This window comes from Eptatretus burgeri, chromosome 7, assembly GCF_056783735.1.
Source record: "Eptatretus burgeri isolate ZD-2024b chromosome 7, Ebu_testis_v1, whole genome shotgun sequence".
NCBI lineage: Eukaryota > Metazoa > Chordata > Myxini > Myxiniformes > Myxinidae > Eptatretus > Eptatretus burgeri.
Window position 1 is genome coordinate 36799742 of NC_140967.1, and position 13998 is coordinate 36813739.

The 13998-nt window shown below is 42.7% G+C and overlaps 1 protein-coding gene across 4 annotated transcripts in view; it reads left to right on the forward strand.

The window, feature by feature from the left end:
* The window catches only part of LOC147023049 (serine/threonine-protein kinase MRCK alpha-like), a 328524-nt gene that overhangs the window by 310141 nt on the left and 4385 nt on the right, over positions 1-13998 (forward strand). For all 4 annotated transcript variants that reach the window (XM_085888048.1, XM_085888050.1, XM_085888051.1 and 1 more), the window contains 6 exons: positions 1271-1656; positions 2673-2901; positions 4326-4423; positions 5258-5342; positions 6390-6510; positions 10209-10326. In XM_085888048.1, coding sequence (XP_085744174.1) covers positions 1271-1656; positions 2673-2901; positions 4326-4423; positions 5258-5342; positions 6390-6510; positions 10209-10326 — 1037 coding nt within the window. The remainder of the gene's footprint in view (positions 1-1270; positions 1657-2672; positions 2902-4325; positions 4424-5257; positions 5343-6389; positions 6511-10208; positions 10327-13998) is intronic.

Sequence of the window (13998 nt, forward strand, 5' to 3'; positions counted from 1 at the left end):
ATAAATTAATAAAAAACAATCTCAGTATATCGATACAGTAAGTTAAATATAGTTAAAATAGATATTGTTTGGAACTTTTTTTTTAATTTCTGATCAAAGTTGATTGAAACAAACAAAAACTGTTTTAGGGGAGTGGTATTCTTTTTCTTTCTTTTTTTTACTTCTTATTATTTATTTTTTTGCATAATGTTATGCCACTGATCATATCACTGATGGTTATTACAAATGAGGCATCTTCCTCTCTGCTTCCTGGTTATCTTCAAGCTATGTTTTGTTACAGTATACAGTGAGACCTGTTCATGTTTTTTTGCATTCAGCTGATTTTTATTTTTATTTTTGTCTTGCTATTGAAACCTAAGAGCATATACTGTCGGATCCCGACATTCGTTGGGGGTGGGAGGGGGGTGGAAATACATTCATCAAAAATACCGTGAATGTGGAATCGGTGAATGTCAGGGCATTGTTTCAATGGGAAAAATGAGGATAGGTTCCCAGCGGTTCGGGATTCATGAGGGAAAATAAATTTTAAAATCGCGTGAAAAACTGCGAATACACTCGCGAATAAAAATGTGAATATATGTCCAGTGTCCATGAAAAAACGCGAAAAAAAACTTTGAATATGCCAGTACAAGGTTGTTTTTTTTACTGGCACATTCAAGGTTGTTTTTTTTTTTAATACACCAGTAAAAAAATAAACCCCACAAATACGCGAAGCACAGTGCCACGAATATAGAAGCAGGTCACATTTTATGAACACGAATATGCAGAGTCCACGAATGTTGGAGTCCGGCAGTACTGTATGTACATCACACATAGCTAAATGTTGGATTAACCAAATCTATCAATGTCTTGTGCTTGATAATGTCGAGACACCCCACTTTATCTCGTGTCATTTTTCTCAACCTCACTATTCCAACCTCATTCTCCTGGTCACTCCCCCCCATCCCCCCAACCCGTGTTATCCTTTCCCCATCTTCTCATCCTTTGCCAACCAACCACCCCACACCCCCTCCCACCCATTCCCACCACTCTGCTCTTCTTCCCCCCCCTCCCCATCCAATCCTGCAGCCCCCACCCCCTTCATATTGCCCTTTATCCACCTTTCCCATTTGTCTTGCTCTATCTCCCCCGCAGTCATTTTCCAAAGTTAAATTATGCTGTGAGTGCGTAACTCTAGCAGCAGAAAACAAATACAAGTTGGGAAGTTCTATTTTGTGGCAATAATGACTAACTTTTTTTTATCTTTTCATTCCCCTTTATGTGGCATTAGTGGTTGTCCGCGTTGACGACTGCAAGAAGGTCACTCAAATAGAACTGATACCTGAAGCACAGCTTGCTGCTGTAATCGCAGGCCGCAACCGTCACATTCGCCTGTATCCATGGAAGGCTCTTGATGGTCAGGAATTGGAACCGATCAAGGTGGTTGAGGCAAAGAACTGTCAAATGATGGCAACGGGCCGATTTGGTGCACTGCTGCTGCTTTGCCTCGCCACAAAACGCCAACTCACATGTTATGAACTCAGTGCGCAGGGGAAAGCCCGCTACCGGCGAGCTTGTGAAGTGACTTTACAGAACAATGTACAGTGGCTTGCTGTCATGGCAGAGGGGATTTGTGCTGGATACCAGACTGGATTCTGCATATTCAACCTGCAAGGGGTAAGAGAACTGCATGGATTGAAATCAAAATTCATTTTTATTTGATTCATGTTTCTCTAAAGAGGATAATTGAAAAACAAACTATTTTTGTTGTGTGGAACACCAACAATAACATCAACAACAACAACAACAATGCACAAATATATACATTGATGACATACAGACAGAAACACAAGTATATTTGCACAGACGTCACTACACTTGTGTGCGTACACGCACACCATACATGCATGAAACGTACGCATACATACACACCGTACGCATATAAGTACACACATGTACATGTGCACCGTATATACATGTGTTGACATCAGTACATGTCTGTGTGTGTGTGTGTGCGTGCATGCACGTACACCGAGCTGAAGATGTGATGAGTGCAAAGGTAGTAATAATGTTTTATATTGTGATCCGTGATGTGACTTCCGTCCGTGTTTATTGCTGTAAATGAACATAATATTTTCAAATACAGTTCGACCTAGTAATTCAGAGGCTCGTTATCTGTGTTGGCAAGTACTTGTATCATGGAGTATTTCACGTGTTTTTGCGTCAGGTAAGGGACGAGTGCAGTGATCACAGAGTTATGGAGATGCTCAATCCATCATCATGCAAATTTACAAATCACTTATTTTTTGTATAATCGTTACCAACATAAAGATGCAATTGCTTTTTTAACAGCTGATCAAAACTCTGTTTGGCTGCAATGACATTGGACAACTGTTACCGACTCATAACGTGTGTACGCTAAAAGGGATATGATTGATCGTTTGGATGACATTTGTGACAGAATGTGAATAGTACATATCATGTAACTCGACAAAGATAGTGTGTTGATGACAGGACTGTACACGATCAGCATTAGGGTACCCACTGGTAGAACATAATCTAATTAACCTTAGAAAACGAGCACACGTTTCATTTTTAACAGTGGATCATTTCAGAATAACAGGATTGGATGAATTTTAAAGTTGATACAAAAGCAATGTGATGGCTTGTTGTATTATGCGTTTGTTTAACAGGTAGGTGAAGAACCCAGCGTGCAGCCTCTTATTCAGCAAGAAGACCCAAGCCTCTCCTTCTTGATGCAGAACTCGTTGGACGCATTGAGCGCCGTAGATATTGGTGGTGCGACAGGCGTCCCTAGCGAGTATTTGCTGTGCTTTTCAACTGTGGGCGTCTTTGTTGACCGGAATGGTCGCCGATCCCGCCAGCAGGAACTCATGTGGCCAGCTCCGCCAGTGTCATGCTGTAAGTCCGACATGAGTAATAGCATCCCGCTTCCTTATATTTTGATAGTTTGCTCGGTGTGTGGTTTTGAAAGGTAGTAATTGAGTGTACTGCTATATAATATGAAGTTGATCATTTCGAGTTATTGAGGAATAAAAATAACCACTGATTTGCATGAAATATTCATGGGTTGGAAATTGGAAACGTGCAGTTATTTTTTAAAGGAATGCACAATGTTCATTTCATAAATGTATGTCCTCTGGCGAACCATTGTGTATAGAAATGAGCCAAAGGATTTCAACTTTCTACAAATGCCATTGGACTACCACTCTAATAATGAAGGATGATTGGTTGATGTGTGCTTGAGACAAAATGATCAACAAGTTGTACTGCTATGTTTGATCCAGTTTGGCAAGTTTCACACACTTGAGCAACATCTGCATTCCAAACTTTAATCGTTTCACTGAAAGGGCTATTGCCGTCCTCGATGAAGAACCTGTACGGACGTGGAAGGTAACGATCGAGGTATATTGTAGCGGCAGTTCAATCAGACCATTCCCTTCAGAGCTTTGAGCAACCAATGCACCATGATATCATGTCCTCTCATCCTTACGCGCAATTATTTCTACCTCCATCAACCCTACCCAACCCATCCCTCTTATTTGTTACTGCGTTTCTTACCGTACTTTATCTACTCGTTGTCCCCCACCTCTCCGACAAGGTCGGAGATGGGGGACATTAAAATGAGCTCCGACCGATCGTCCATGTACTTTTGTGTATTTGATATTTCAAAAACTGTTGAACATTTAGCTTTCATATTGCAGGTATCTATTCATCATGCCACCGAAAAGGTAGGGGAGCTGGGGTGTCAGCTCCTTGCTTCCTGTTCGTCCTTTCCCTTGCCTTTTTTATACCACTGTGGCCACATTACTTCAGCGTAGGTCCATTGCATTCTCACCCCCTCTCACCTCGCCCTCCCATGAGTATATATCTTGTGTGATGAATATTCGTTACGGCATTCCTTGATCTAAGCCTGGTGTTGGCTTAGTGGTTAGGGTGGTGGCTTGGGATCCCAGGGTCCTGAGTTCAAGCCCCGTTGGCTGCTGAATTAACACCAGGGGGTTGACTCAGCCTGTCATCCTTCCAAGGTCGGCGAAATGAGTACCAGTGTACTGGTCCCGGTGTATGCCCCGGTTAGAATAGGTATACCATATCCCTGTGTGTCGTAAGAGTCGACCAGGGTTGGCGTCAGGAAGGGCATCCGGCCATAAAACATTGCCTCAAGAAAAAGCCAACCCCTGCACAGCAGGGAAAAATGGCTGTAAAAACGGTCATTCCTTGATCTGTCATGTACAAGTCTCGTCAAGCCACTACTCGTTGCTATTTGTTTTTTTCTTCGTGTGATTTTTCTTCTTCTCCCCCCCCCCTCATGTTTTCTTTGACAGGCTACAACCCACCATACTTATCCGTATACAGTGAGAATGCGGTGGATATTTTCAATGTTGTTACAATGGAGTGGATCCAAACTATGCCTTTGAAGAAGGTATGGTCCTTATTTGAACATGGTGTGTCACCTTTCATTATGAGCTTCAAGCTAATCTCCAGCAAACGGTCTACTCTGTACGAGCGATAGAATATGAAATTATGGGGATTTTAAAGTATTCTTTTTTGGGGGTTCAGATTATAAAACAGATCTGAATAGTGAACTACATTTTAAAAGGGACTGTCTGGCATGGAGAAGAGGCATTGGAAGACAAATTATTTTGGAATGACAACAGAATACAAATGGTTAAAATTTGGAATGTTCCCAAGTAATTGTGGAAGGATGTGGTTGAAAGACGGACATTGGTGCACAACACTTTTTGAATCTTTGAATGGAAGTAAATTTTATTCTTGCACTGGTGCCTGTTGGGGGTTTTATTACCTCCACCACCGTAGCAGGCTGGAGGTTATGTTTTCACCCCTGTCTGTTTGTTTGTCTGTGAGCATGATATCTAAAAACGTTATGAACGGATTCAGAAGAAACGAGGTGGATGAGTTGAGTAGGTGACAAGAACAAGCCGATTCGATTTTGGTTAAAATCCGGATCCAGATCGGCCTGTCAGTGGGATGCAAAACATCAACTGTTCAGCCGGACGGGGTATGCGCTCTACTGAGTGCCGTTCTCGTTTTCTCTTGTGAGCACTCTTGTTAGAAATGGCTTTCTCAAATTACCGGAATAATTCTGATATCCACATGGTAGGTTTGTTGTTTTCATGCCTTTTTACCTTCAACATGCAGCTCAGTCCTTTGAGACACACCATCAAAGTAGCTTTCTTTTGCTTATCTTTGCATTGACTATTTTCAAGGAATTGTCTTTCTCTCCATTTCTGTGAAGGTACGTCCACTCAATCCTCAAGGTTCTTTGAATTTGCTGCCAACAGAACCTGTGAGATTGGTATACTTCCAGAATAAACATGCAGGTGGGTGTGTCAAGGGTACTTCATTTTTAGGTCATCTCTTCGAGCATGACCTAATAATAAGGGTGTCGATGTCCTTCGATCCGTTCGTCCATCCGTTTACAATGAAGTTGAAGCGGGAGATCTGGTAATTAGTGATCCTGATAGAGGTCGATGAGACGTACACGATGGTATGACTTTCAAGGTCACCGAAGGTCAAGGTCACGAACGAGGCCTTTGAAGTTGCGAAAATGACGATTTTCAAATTCTATCTCCTCCGCCATTTCTCAAGCGATCTCGAATTTGATTGTAGCATATGAATCTATGGGACAATATCTAAATTGTGTCAGGCCGGATTTTCAATATTCGCTTTCGTTTTCATGTCACGTGACTTCAAAGTTGGCAAAAAATGCGAAAATGACGATTTTCAAAATCTATCTCCTCCTACATTTCTCAAGCGATCTTGAATTTGATTGTGGCATATGAATGTATGGGACAATATCTAAATTTGGTCGGAACAGATTTTCGAATTTCGCTTTCGTTTTCGCGTCACGTGACTTCAAAGTTTGCAAAAACTGCCCTACCTTCAGGAGGCTATATATTCTCTACTGGGCATGGTAAAAGTTAGTGAATTGTGTCATTGCATAGCAGCTGACCTTGTCTTTCATGTCCATTCGAAAGAATACAGATATCTTCGAATACGTACACGTCACGTGACTTTGACTTTTGCGAAAACTGCTTCATGTAGTTGCAAAATGACGATTTTCAAAATCTACCTCCTCCTACATTTCTTAAGTTATCTTGAATTTGATTGTGGCATATGAATCTATGGGACAATATCTAGGTTTGGTCAGGCCGCATTTTCGATATTCACTTTCGTTTTTGCGTCACGTGACTTCAAAGTTGGCCAAAAATCCCTCCTGACCCGAGAACACTACACCCTAGTAACAGGAACTCATGCTTGTTTCTCGCAGAGAAGACCGTCACTCCCGCACGGGTGTATTTTTTTTTAATGATAAAAGAAAATCAGGTGAGCCATTGAGAAGACTGTTTTGCCACTGCTCTTTGCAGAAGGAGATGAGCTGCACGTCCCAGAAACATCGGACAACAGCCGGAAACAGCTGATCCGGACACGCAGCCGTCGCCGCTTTGCTTACCGAGTTCCTGAGGAGGAGAAAATCAACTTGAGGAGGTAAGTGAGCATGATGGCACACACCTCTTTTTTTGATGCAAGATCTAGGCTCATGGAAGCAACGATTCCAATGCAACGATGTCCTTCCGCAGGAAATGATAGCGATGAATTAGTTACTTCATTGTATAAAGTTTATTTCCATTCCTTTCATCCTCTTTCATCTACTATATAAATGGCAGTCCTTCTGTCTGTTTGTCTGTCTGTTTGTAACCAATAAGCTCCGAGACCAATGAACCGATCTTGATGAAACTTTACACGCATATAGACCTAGCATTCAGCTCCAGGATGCGCTAAGTGGCTTTCCATAAAAATGAAAATATATATATAAAAAAAAATAAAAAAATACAATTTCCATTTTTAAAAAAGGCTTTCGAATAGTGCGCCGGTGTATTAATCATAACAAAAGGCTTCATGGTTAAAAACGCTAGGGTTTTTTGAAATACAAAATGTTCGTATTCGTTGACTTTTTAAACATACACATTCTCCTCCTGTTACTTGAATTCTTGAATTACACGCGCACGGCAACAGCTAACTGCTGATAGATCTGCTCATGAAAGAGCCAAGCAAGCGGAGTCAGCTGCAGAGAGAGAGAGAGAGAGAGAGAGAGAGAGAGAGAGAGAGTCGTCTTACTGCTGATATATCTGCTCATGAACGAGCCAGGCAAGCAGAGTCGGCTGCAAATAGAGCGTCACACCAACGGGCGAGAGAAGCACAAGACTCACGTTCCAGCTTTCTGGGTCCGGGTTTTGGCAGGACATCAAGGACAGTTTCCACTGCTGCTGGAAACATTGAGTGGCTCAAGGCCGCCTTCAACTATGACCTCTCTAAGGATTACGGCAGCATAAAGCCTTCCTTCCATAAATCTGAGGAATAAAAGAAGCCTTCCTAATTTTCTCCATACAACTAATGCCTCAGTCTAACTGGCGTGAGGAAAATAGGGCAAATTTCCCGAGTATTACCGGGTACTTCGGCTCATCTATATATAAAAGGAGACTATTTTCTCAGTCACGCTTCATTCTAAAGGGTTTCTGCTGTCGTAGAATAATAAAAATGGTAAATTGAAATTTTCACCATTTTTGGTTCTGGTTCTTTGTGGGTGCAGCTGGGCTGTGGTGTGGGTGCTGTGGGTGCAGCTATTACCTTAGGTAACATTCTCTAATCAGTCACTTTGTCCTCCTACTGAATCCCATGTTCTGTATCAACTTCCACTCGATGTATATCAAAAAGAACCAATTTATTACATGGTCACGGGTTGTTTAACCCTGATACACGCACAAAATATGATAATTTTGTGTGTGGGAACCTATCCCCCTTTTCCCCATAAGCCCTTAGTCTCAGTATTCACGGCGATCTGAAGGAATGGTGAGCTTTCACTTCATCTATTTACTTTGTTGGAAAAGCAATTAATCGATTTATTTGGAGCAAAATTTGTTCATTTAATTACAGTTGCCTGTTTTCAAAGTCTCTTTCCAATTTTGAAGAAGAAGAAGCACTAATTGTTTCTTCACGCAATGATTTGAACGAAAAATTATATTATTCTACGACAGCAGAAACCCTTTCGAAGGACACGGAAGGAGCACACAAATGTACCTGTGATGAAAGATGGGTATACCCTGCAACTGTCTCCTGCCAAGAGATGCTCGCAACTTGAAGACCTTTGGATTCAACCACCATCAGGGGAACAAGATGGGGGGGAAGCACTTGTATCAGCCCAGTGTGTGAACCTATCATAGTTCAGATAATTGTGACTCATTTAACACAATGAAGCTGCTGCAGCCTGCCTGTAGGATGTACTGTGGAGGTTATGTTCTGCACAGTGTGGAGCCATCAGCAAATTGATGTGGACGATTTTCCAGGAAAGCAGAGAGGTCATTGATGGTTGACCAAGTGCAATAGTTGCTTTGTGGAATGCCATCCTGAGGAGATAGTGTATAGGAGAGGGTAACCTCCAGAATGATGCATTGTTGAAGAGAAACGATTCATTGTGCACCAGACTCGGTGGTGTAATGGTTAGAACATCCGTTCTGAATCTGGGAGAGTTGGTGGTTCGAACCCCAGCCGAGTCATACCAAAGCTTTTTTAAATGGTACGTGTTACTTCCTTGCTTGACGCTCAGCATTTAAAAAGGAGAGAGCACGGGCAAACAACCATAACTTGGTAATTATAGTGCTGGCCTTGATTGGCCTAATAGCCTCTTCTCAGGTTGAAGTTCCTTGTAAAGGAACTCATCATGATTATTACTCTGACGTTTGACTCTTTCAATAGGATTGGCTTTCAAATTGTTTTCTCCTCTTCATCCTCCTCACATTTACGTCATTGCTGTGATTGGTCATTAGACCGTCCACAAGATCAGTAACCAATCACAGCTCGAGCGCTTCGGAGCTCCTGTCAATCATGGAGTTAGGCCACACCCAGGTACGTGGTCAGTCCGTCTTCACCGTTTAAACAGTCACGCACAAAGGATATGTCTTCGTTTGGACGTGTCTTCGTTAAGATATGGATAGATTTGTGTTTCTGTCATCTTTAACTGCAATGTCACCTTACATTGTGTCGTCAAGCTGACAGGAATTTGTATCTACATTTATTTTATCAAATAAATCGACGTCATGACATACAAGGGGTGGGGGTCACGCATAGTCGCCATCCTGTTATGTTTGGAATCGGCTACGTACGTATAATCAACATCATTTAGTAATCGACTTTTATTTGACACCCAATCATTCATGGTATTCATTCTTGTTATTTTTTTAATATTGTCTGGTAATCGGCTGCCCAAGAATCAACATCATTTGGTAATCAGCTTTCATTCAATGTCAGGGTCATTCATGGTATTCAGCTTGTTGTTATTATCGTTGTTTGTGCTCACGGAGAACATCACATGTCTTTTCACGATATGGAACCTGAATACTGTTGGCTGACAGCTGAGAAAACAGGGCTGGGTCTTGTATAGTCTTGAACATATGAGACGTGTTCAGAGGAATGGTCTTGACCTCGTTTGTGATTCAGGATACACAATCCATTGTTTAGTTAGAGTTACATGTCTTGAGTGGAATAGTCAGGCGTGGAAACAATTTCTGATCAGAGGTTATAGAAGAAATTAGATTTGCAAACTTTCCAAGATGAAGGCAGGCAACCATCTGAGAACTTGCAGAAGAGCAAAGAGAGAGGAGACGATTCGATTAGCAGAAGTACAGGCTTCGAGTCCAATCAACCAGGTCCATTTACTGAGGTGTCAAGCTTGACTTGAACTTTTCTCCCCTCGTCGGAGAGTTCACACACTGTCAATAGCAGCCTGTGATTGGGGGTAGAGTTGGGACAAGACAGGAGGTATTGGTGACATTGTCTTTTTCGACAAAGATAATGTGGGGACAAAGCTTCCTCCTTTTATTATTATTGTCTTCCAATAGCACTGTCAAATTTCAGGCCCAATTTTCACTGTATTCCATCCTCGAGTAAGGAGACTGGAGAGAAGTACAAACTGTAACAGTTCTTCGCAGGCCTTGTCTGGCACATATTTGGTTGTTTCATTGAAATGATGCAGTTTTTGTTTTTGGTTATCACTTTGAAAAAAAAAAAAGCATGTTTGAAAAATAAAATAACCCCAATCCTAATGCCTGGAGACAAAAACGAAGCTGGAGTATTTGACGATTGTGAAGTGTTTCTAGATCGCATTTACAGCATAAGGGACACTTTCACAGAGAGATGCTACGAGATCCTGAAAAGCGCTCCAAGTTAATTTCTGGCCCAACGAACTTCAACCATGTTGCTCACATGGGTCCTGGTGACGGAATGCAGATGCTCAAGGACTTGCCCATGGTAAGTAAGGACCATACAATGAGAGATATTAACAGTTTCCCTGACAATCAATACTGTGTGCTTTTTGTAGCCTTTGCTGCTAGTTGGTTTGTCTGTCATTTTAATAAAGTACTTTGGAGGCACAGTGAAGAGCTCCACGACAGAAGGTAGAAAGATTAACATGACTTCCCACTGTCAGTCGACGATACGAATGCAAATGTCAGTGGAAACGTGAAAAATCACGCATGTTTGAAAATGGCATTCCTCGTAAAGTTTACCATTTTCATGTTAAGCCCAAAAGTGAACGTTGATTGTCAAAAATATTTTGTTGCAATGTCATGCATTATGGACAAGCTTTGATGTGCAAGTCTCCATCCCCACAATTAGCTCCTCTTTGACCCGCTGGCCACGCCCACTAATTATCACCACCCCTTTTAATATAGGAATCACCCGTCATGGATGGTATTGGGATGACTTGGTTAGAATCCTGCCCGCACCCACTTTTTGTTTTAGTCGAGTTCAGGATAACCAGCCTTAACTGCCTTGACCCATTGCAGGCATCAAATTGAGACAGCTTGATCCAGACTTTGCCAAATGTGGAGTCGATGTAGTTGCATCTCTTGTGTATCATTTGGCAGAGGTCGGCTTTTCTGCAGCTACCACGCCATGTTGCCAGACATGTTCAAAGATGTTCATGTCAGAACCTCATGGTGCTCAGACAAGAAGCTTCAGTCCACTTGGTCTCTTCTTGGCAGAGGTGGTTCTGGACATGTGGTACCATCTTTCTGCAGTAAATACTGCAAAATTTCCTTGTTAACCTCCACCATCGAAGATGGACGGAGGTTACTGTTTTCACCCCTGTCTGTTTGTTTGTTTGTTTGTTTGTTTGTGAATAGTATTACTGAAAAACACCTGGACGGATTTCGACGAAACTTGGTGGAGGGATTAGGTATGGTCCAAGGATCATGCTATTAAATTTTGGACTTGGTCCAAAGTCCAATATGGCCGCTATGACGGTCATTTTGAAAAAATATTTGAATTTTTCTTTTTGCATTTCTACATGTTTTAAGTGATTTCCAACCAAAACTAAATAAATTTGTTAGAGAAAAAAAAAACAGAAAATTTTGCAACTTTTTTCAAAAAAATTTCGATTTTATTTGAAAAATATTTGATTTTTTTTTTTTTTGCATTTCTGCATGTTTTAAGTGATTTCCACCCCCCCCCCCCCCCCAAAAAAAAAAATTTGTTTGAGAAAAAAAAAATTTGCAACTTTATTTTCAAAAAAATTTCGATTTTATTTTTTTGGCATTTCTACATGCGTGTCGATCGAGTTTAGTTTATTCAATCGTCGTTCAGTAGAGTCTGATCCGTTTTGACCTGCAATGAATAGGATATCAGGTTCACTTAAGTGACCGAGCAGTATTGGCGGTGGAGGTTTTGCACTCTACTGAGTGCTCCCCCTCTAGTTAACCTCTGCCATCGAAGATGGATGGAGGTTACTGTTTTCACCCCTTTCTGTTTGTTTGTTTGTTTGTGAACAGTATTATTATTATTATTATTTTTTTTTTTTGTATACCTTGGTCGAGGCTCGTATGAGAGCTAACACACAACTCACAGTAAGGAGGCATGAGACAAGAGGGGCGGGAGTGGAAGGGACAAAACATTGGGGAACAGACACATTAGGTGAACTGTGGAAGGGAGAGGGATGGGGATGGGACGGGGAACATGGCGAAGAGAAGATGGACATTACAGGGACTTTCAGGAAGGAAAGCAGGAGAATTGAAGGAAGTGGGCTTGGGTGGATTATTGGGGGTAGAAAAGATCGAGGATTTGGATGGGGGAAGATAAGAGGTGGTGGTGAACAGCTGTTTTGAAAGCCTGGAGGGAAGAATGGGAAAGAATAGAGTGAGGAAGTTTATTCCAAAGGCGGGAAAAAAGAGGAATGAAAGAGTGAAGATGAGCAGTGATTCGTGATTTTGGTAGTTTTACCAGAAGGGGGTTGTTGGCGGACCTTGAGCGCCCTGTGGAAATGTGGTTGGGACAAATCGCAGAGAGAGCAGGGGGGGCAAGGCTGGAGAGGAGTCGGTAGAAGACAGAAAGACCACCGACCAACCTGCGGTGATTGAGTGAGAGGCCCAAAGACTCAGCCTCATTGCGGGAGATGCCAATGATCTTAAAAGCCCTGGTTTCGACAGCGTGAAGCCGAGAAAGGTGGGAGGCAGGAGCACCAGCCCAGAGGGGAGAGCAGTACTCCATCAGGCTACGGACAAAAGCTTTGTAAGTGGTCAGGAGCTCAAGAGGGCCGAGGAAGGACTTTGCACGACGGAGGATTCCCAGTCGGCGACTGGCTTTTGAGGCAAGGTTGGAAATGTGACTTTCCCAGGAAAGGTCATGGCAGATAGTGAGACCCAGAAGCTTGAAAGAAAAGACTTCTTCCAGAGGATTGTTGAGAAAGTGGATGGGTGGGTTTTGTAAACGATCCTTGCGAAGAGACATAGTGAGAGTGTGAGATTTATCTGGATTGAAAGACATGTTCCACGTGTTGGACCAGTTTGTGATTTTATCCAGATATGCAGTGAGCGAAGAAGCTGCTGCTTGCCGGTCTGAGGGATGACAGATGGTACGGCAGAGGGTGGAGTCATCGGCAAAGAGAAATAGAGGATTTTCCAGAGAGTCTGAGAGATCATTGATGAAAACCAGAAAAAGAACAGGGCCCAGAACGCTACCTTGAGGAACTCCAGCCTGCACAGGAAGAGGGGATGAAAGAACTCCATTTAGGGCCACACGTTGACTGCGACAGGAGAGGAAGTCTGCGAGCCATGAGTGGAGATGGCCTTGAATACCATGGGAAGAGAGTTTTGTGAGTAGGGCAGGGTGCCAGACTGTGTCAAAAGCACGTGATATGTCCAGGGATACGGCTCGGATTTCCTGTCTGGCATTGAGGACCTCCATCCATTGATGGGAGAGCAGTAGCAGCATATCCAGGGTAGAGTGACCTGGTCTGAAACCAAATTGATGATTGGAAATCAAGCCATTGGAGAAGAGGAAGGATTTCATGTCTGAAGCAATGATGGATTCCATAACCTTGCTGATGATTGGGAGAAGGCTGATTGGTCTGTAGTTACAGGGATCTGTTTTTGCACCTTTTTTATGCAGGGCAGTGATGTTAGCAGATTTCCAAGCAGATGGCAGATGACCTTGGGCAAATGAGAGGGTGAATAGAACAGAGAGAGGGTGAGCAAGAGCAGAAGAGCAGGCTTTGAGGACACGTGGGCTGATGCCGTCTGGACCGGTTGCAGAATCTGACTCGAGGTTTGAAAGCAAGCTCTCCACCTTGTCAGGAGAAAAGGATACAGAGTCCAGGGACAGTTGGGTGCGACTGGGTAAAGTGGGTAGAGATAGTGATGGGTTTGGGACAGAAGATTTAGCTGCAAACACCGAGTTTAGACATTCAGCTTTATCACGTGTGGAATCAGCAGTGCGGCCATTTGAGGTAAGGGAGGGGATGGAGGGGGAACATACACCAGAAACAGATTTAATTAAACGCCACCAGGATTTTGAGGAGGGAGAGAGGTTTGAGAGTTCAGACTTGAGATGAGAAAGATGTTGTTTTCTGGCTCTCCTGAGGGTAGATACACACTTGTTCCGAGCTTTGTGGAAAGAACTGAGATTGCCCTCAGTTGGGTTTGCTTT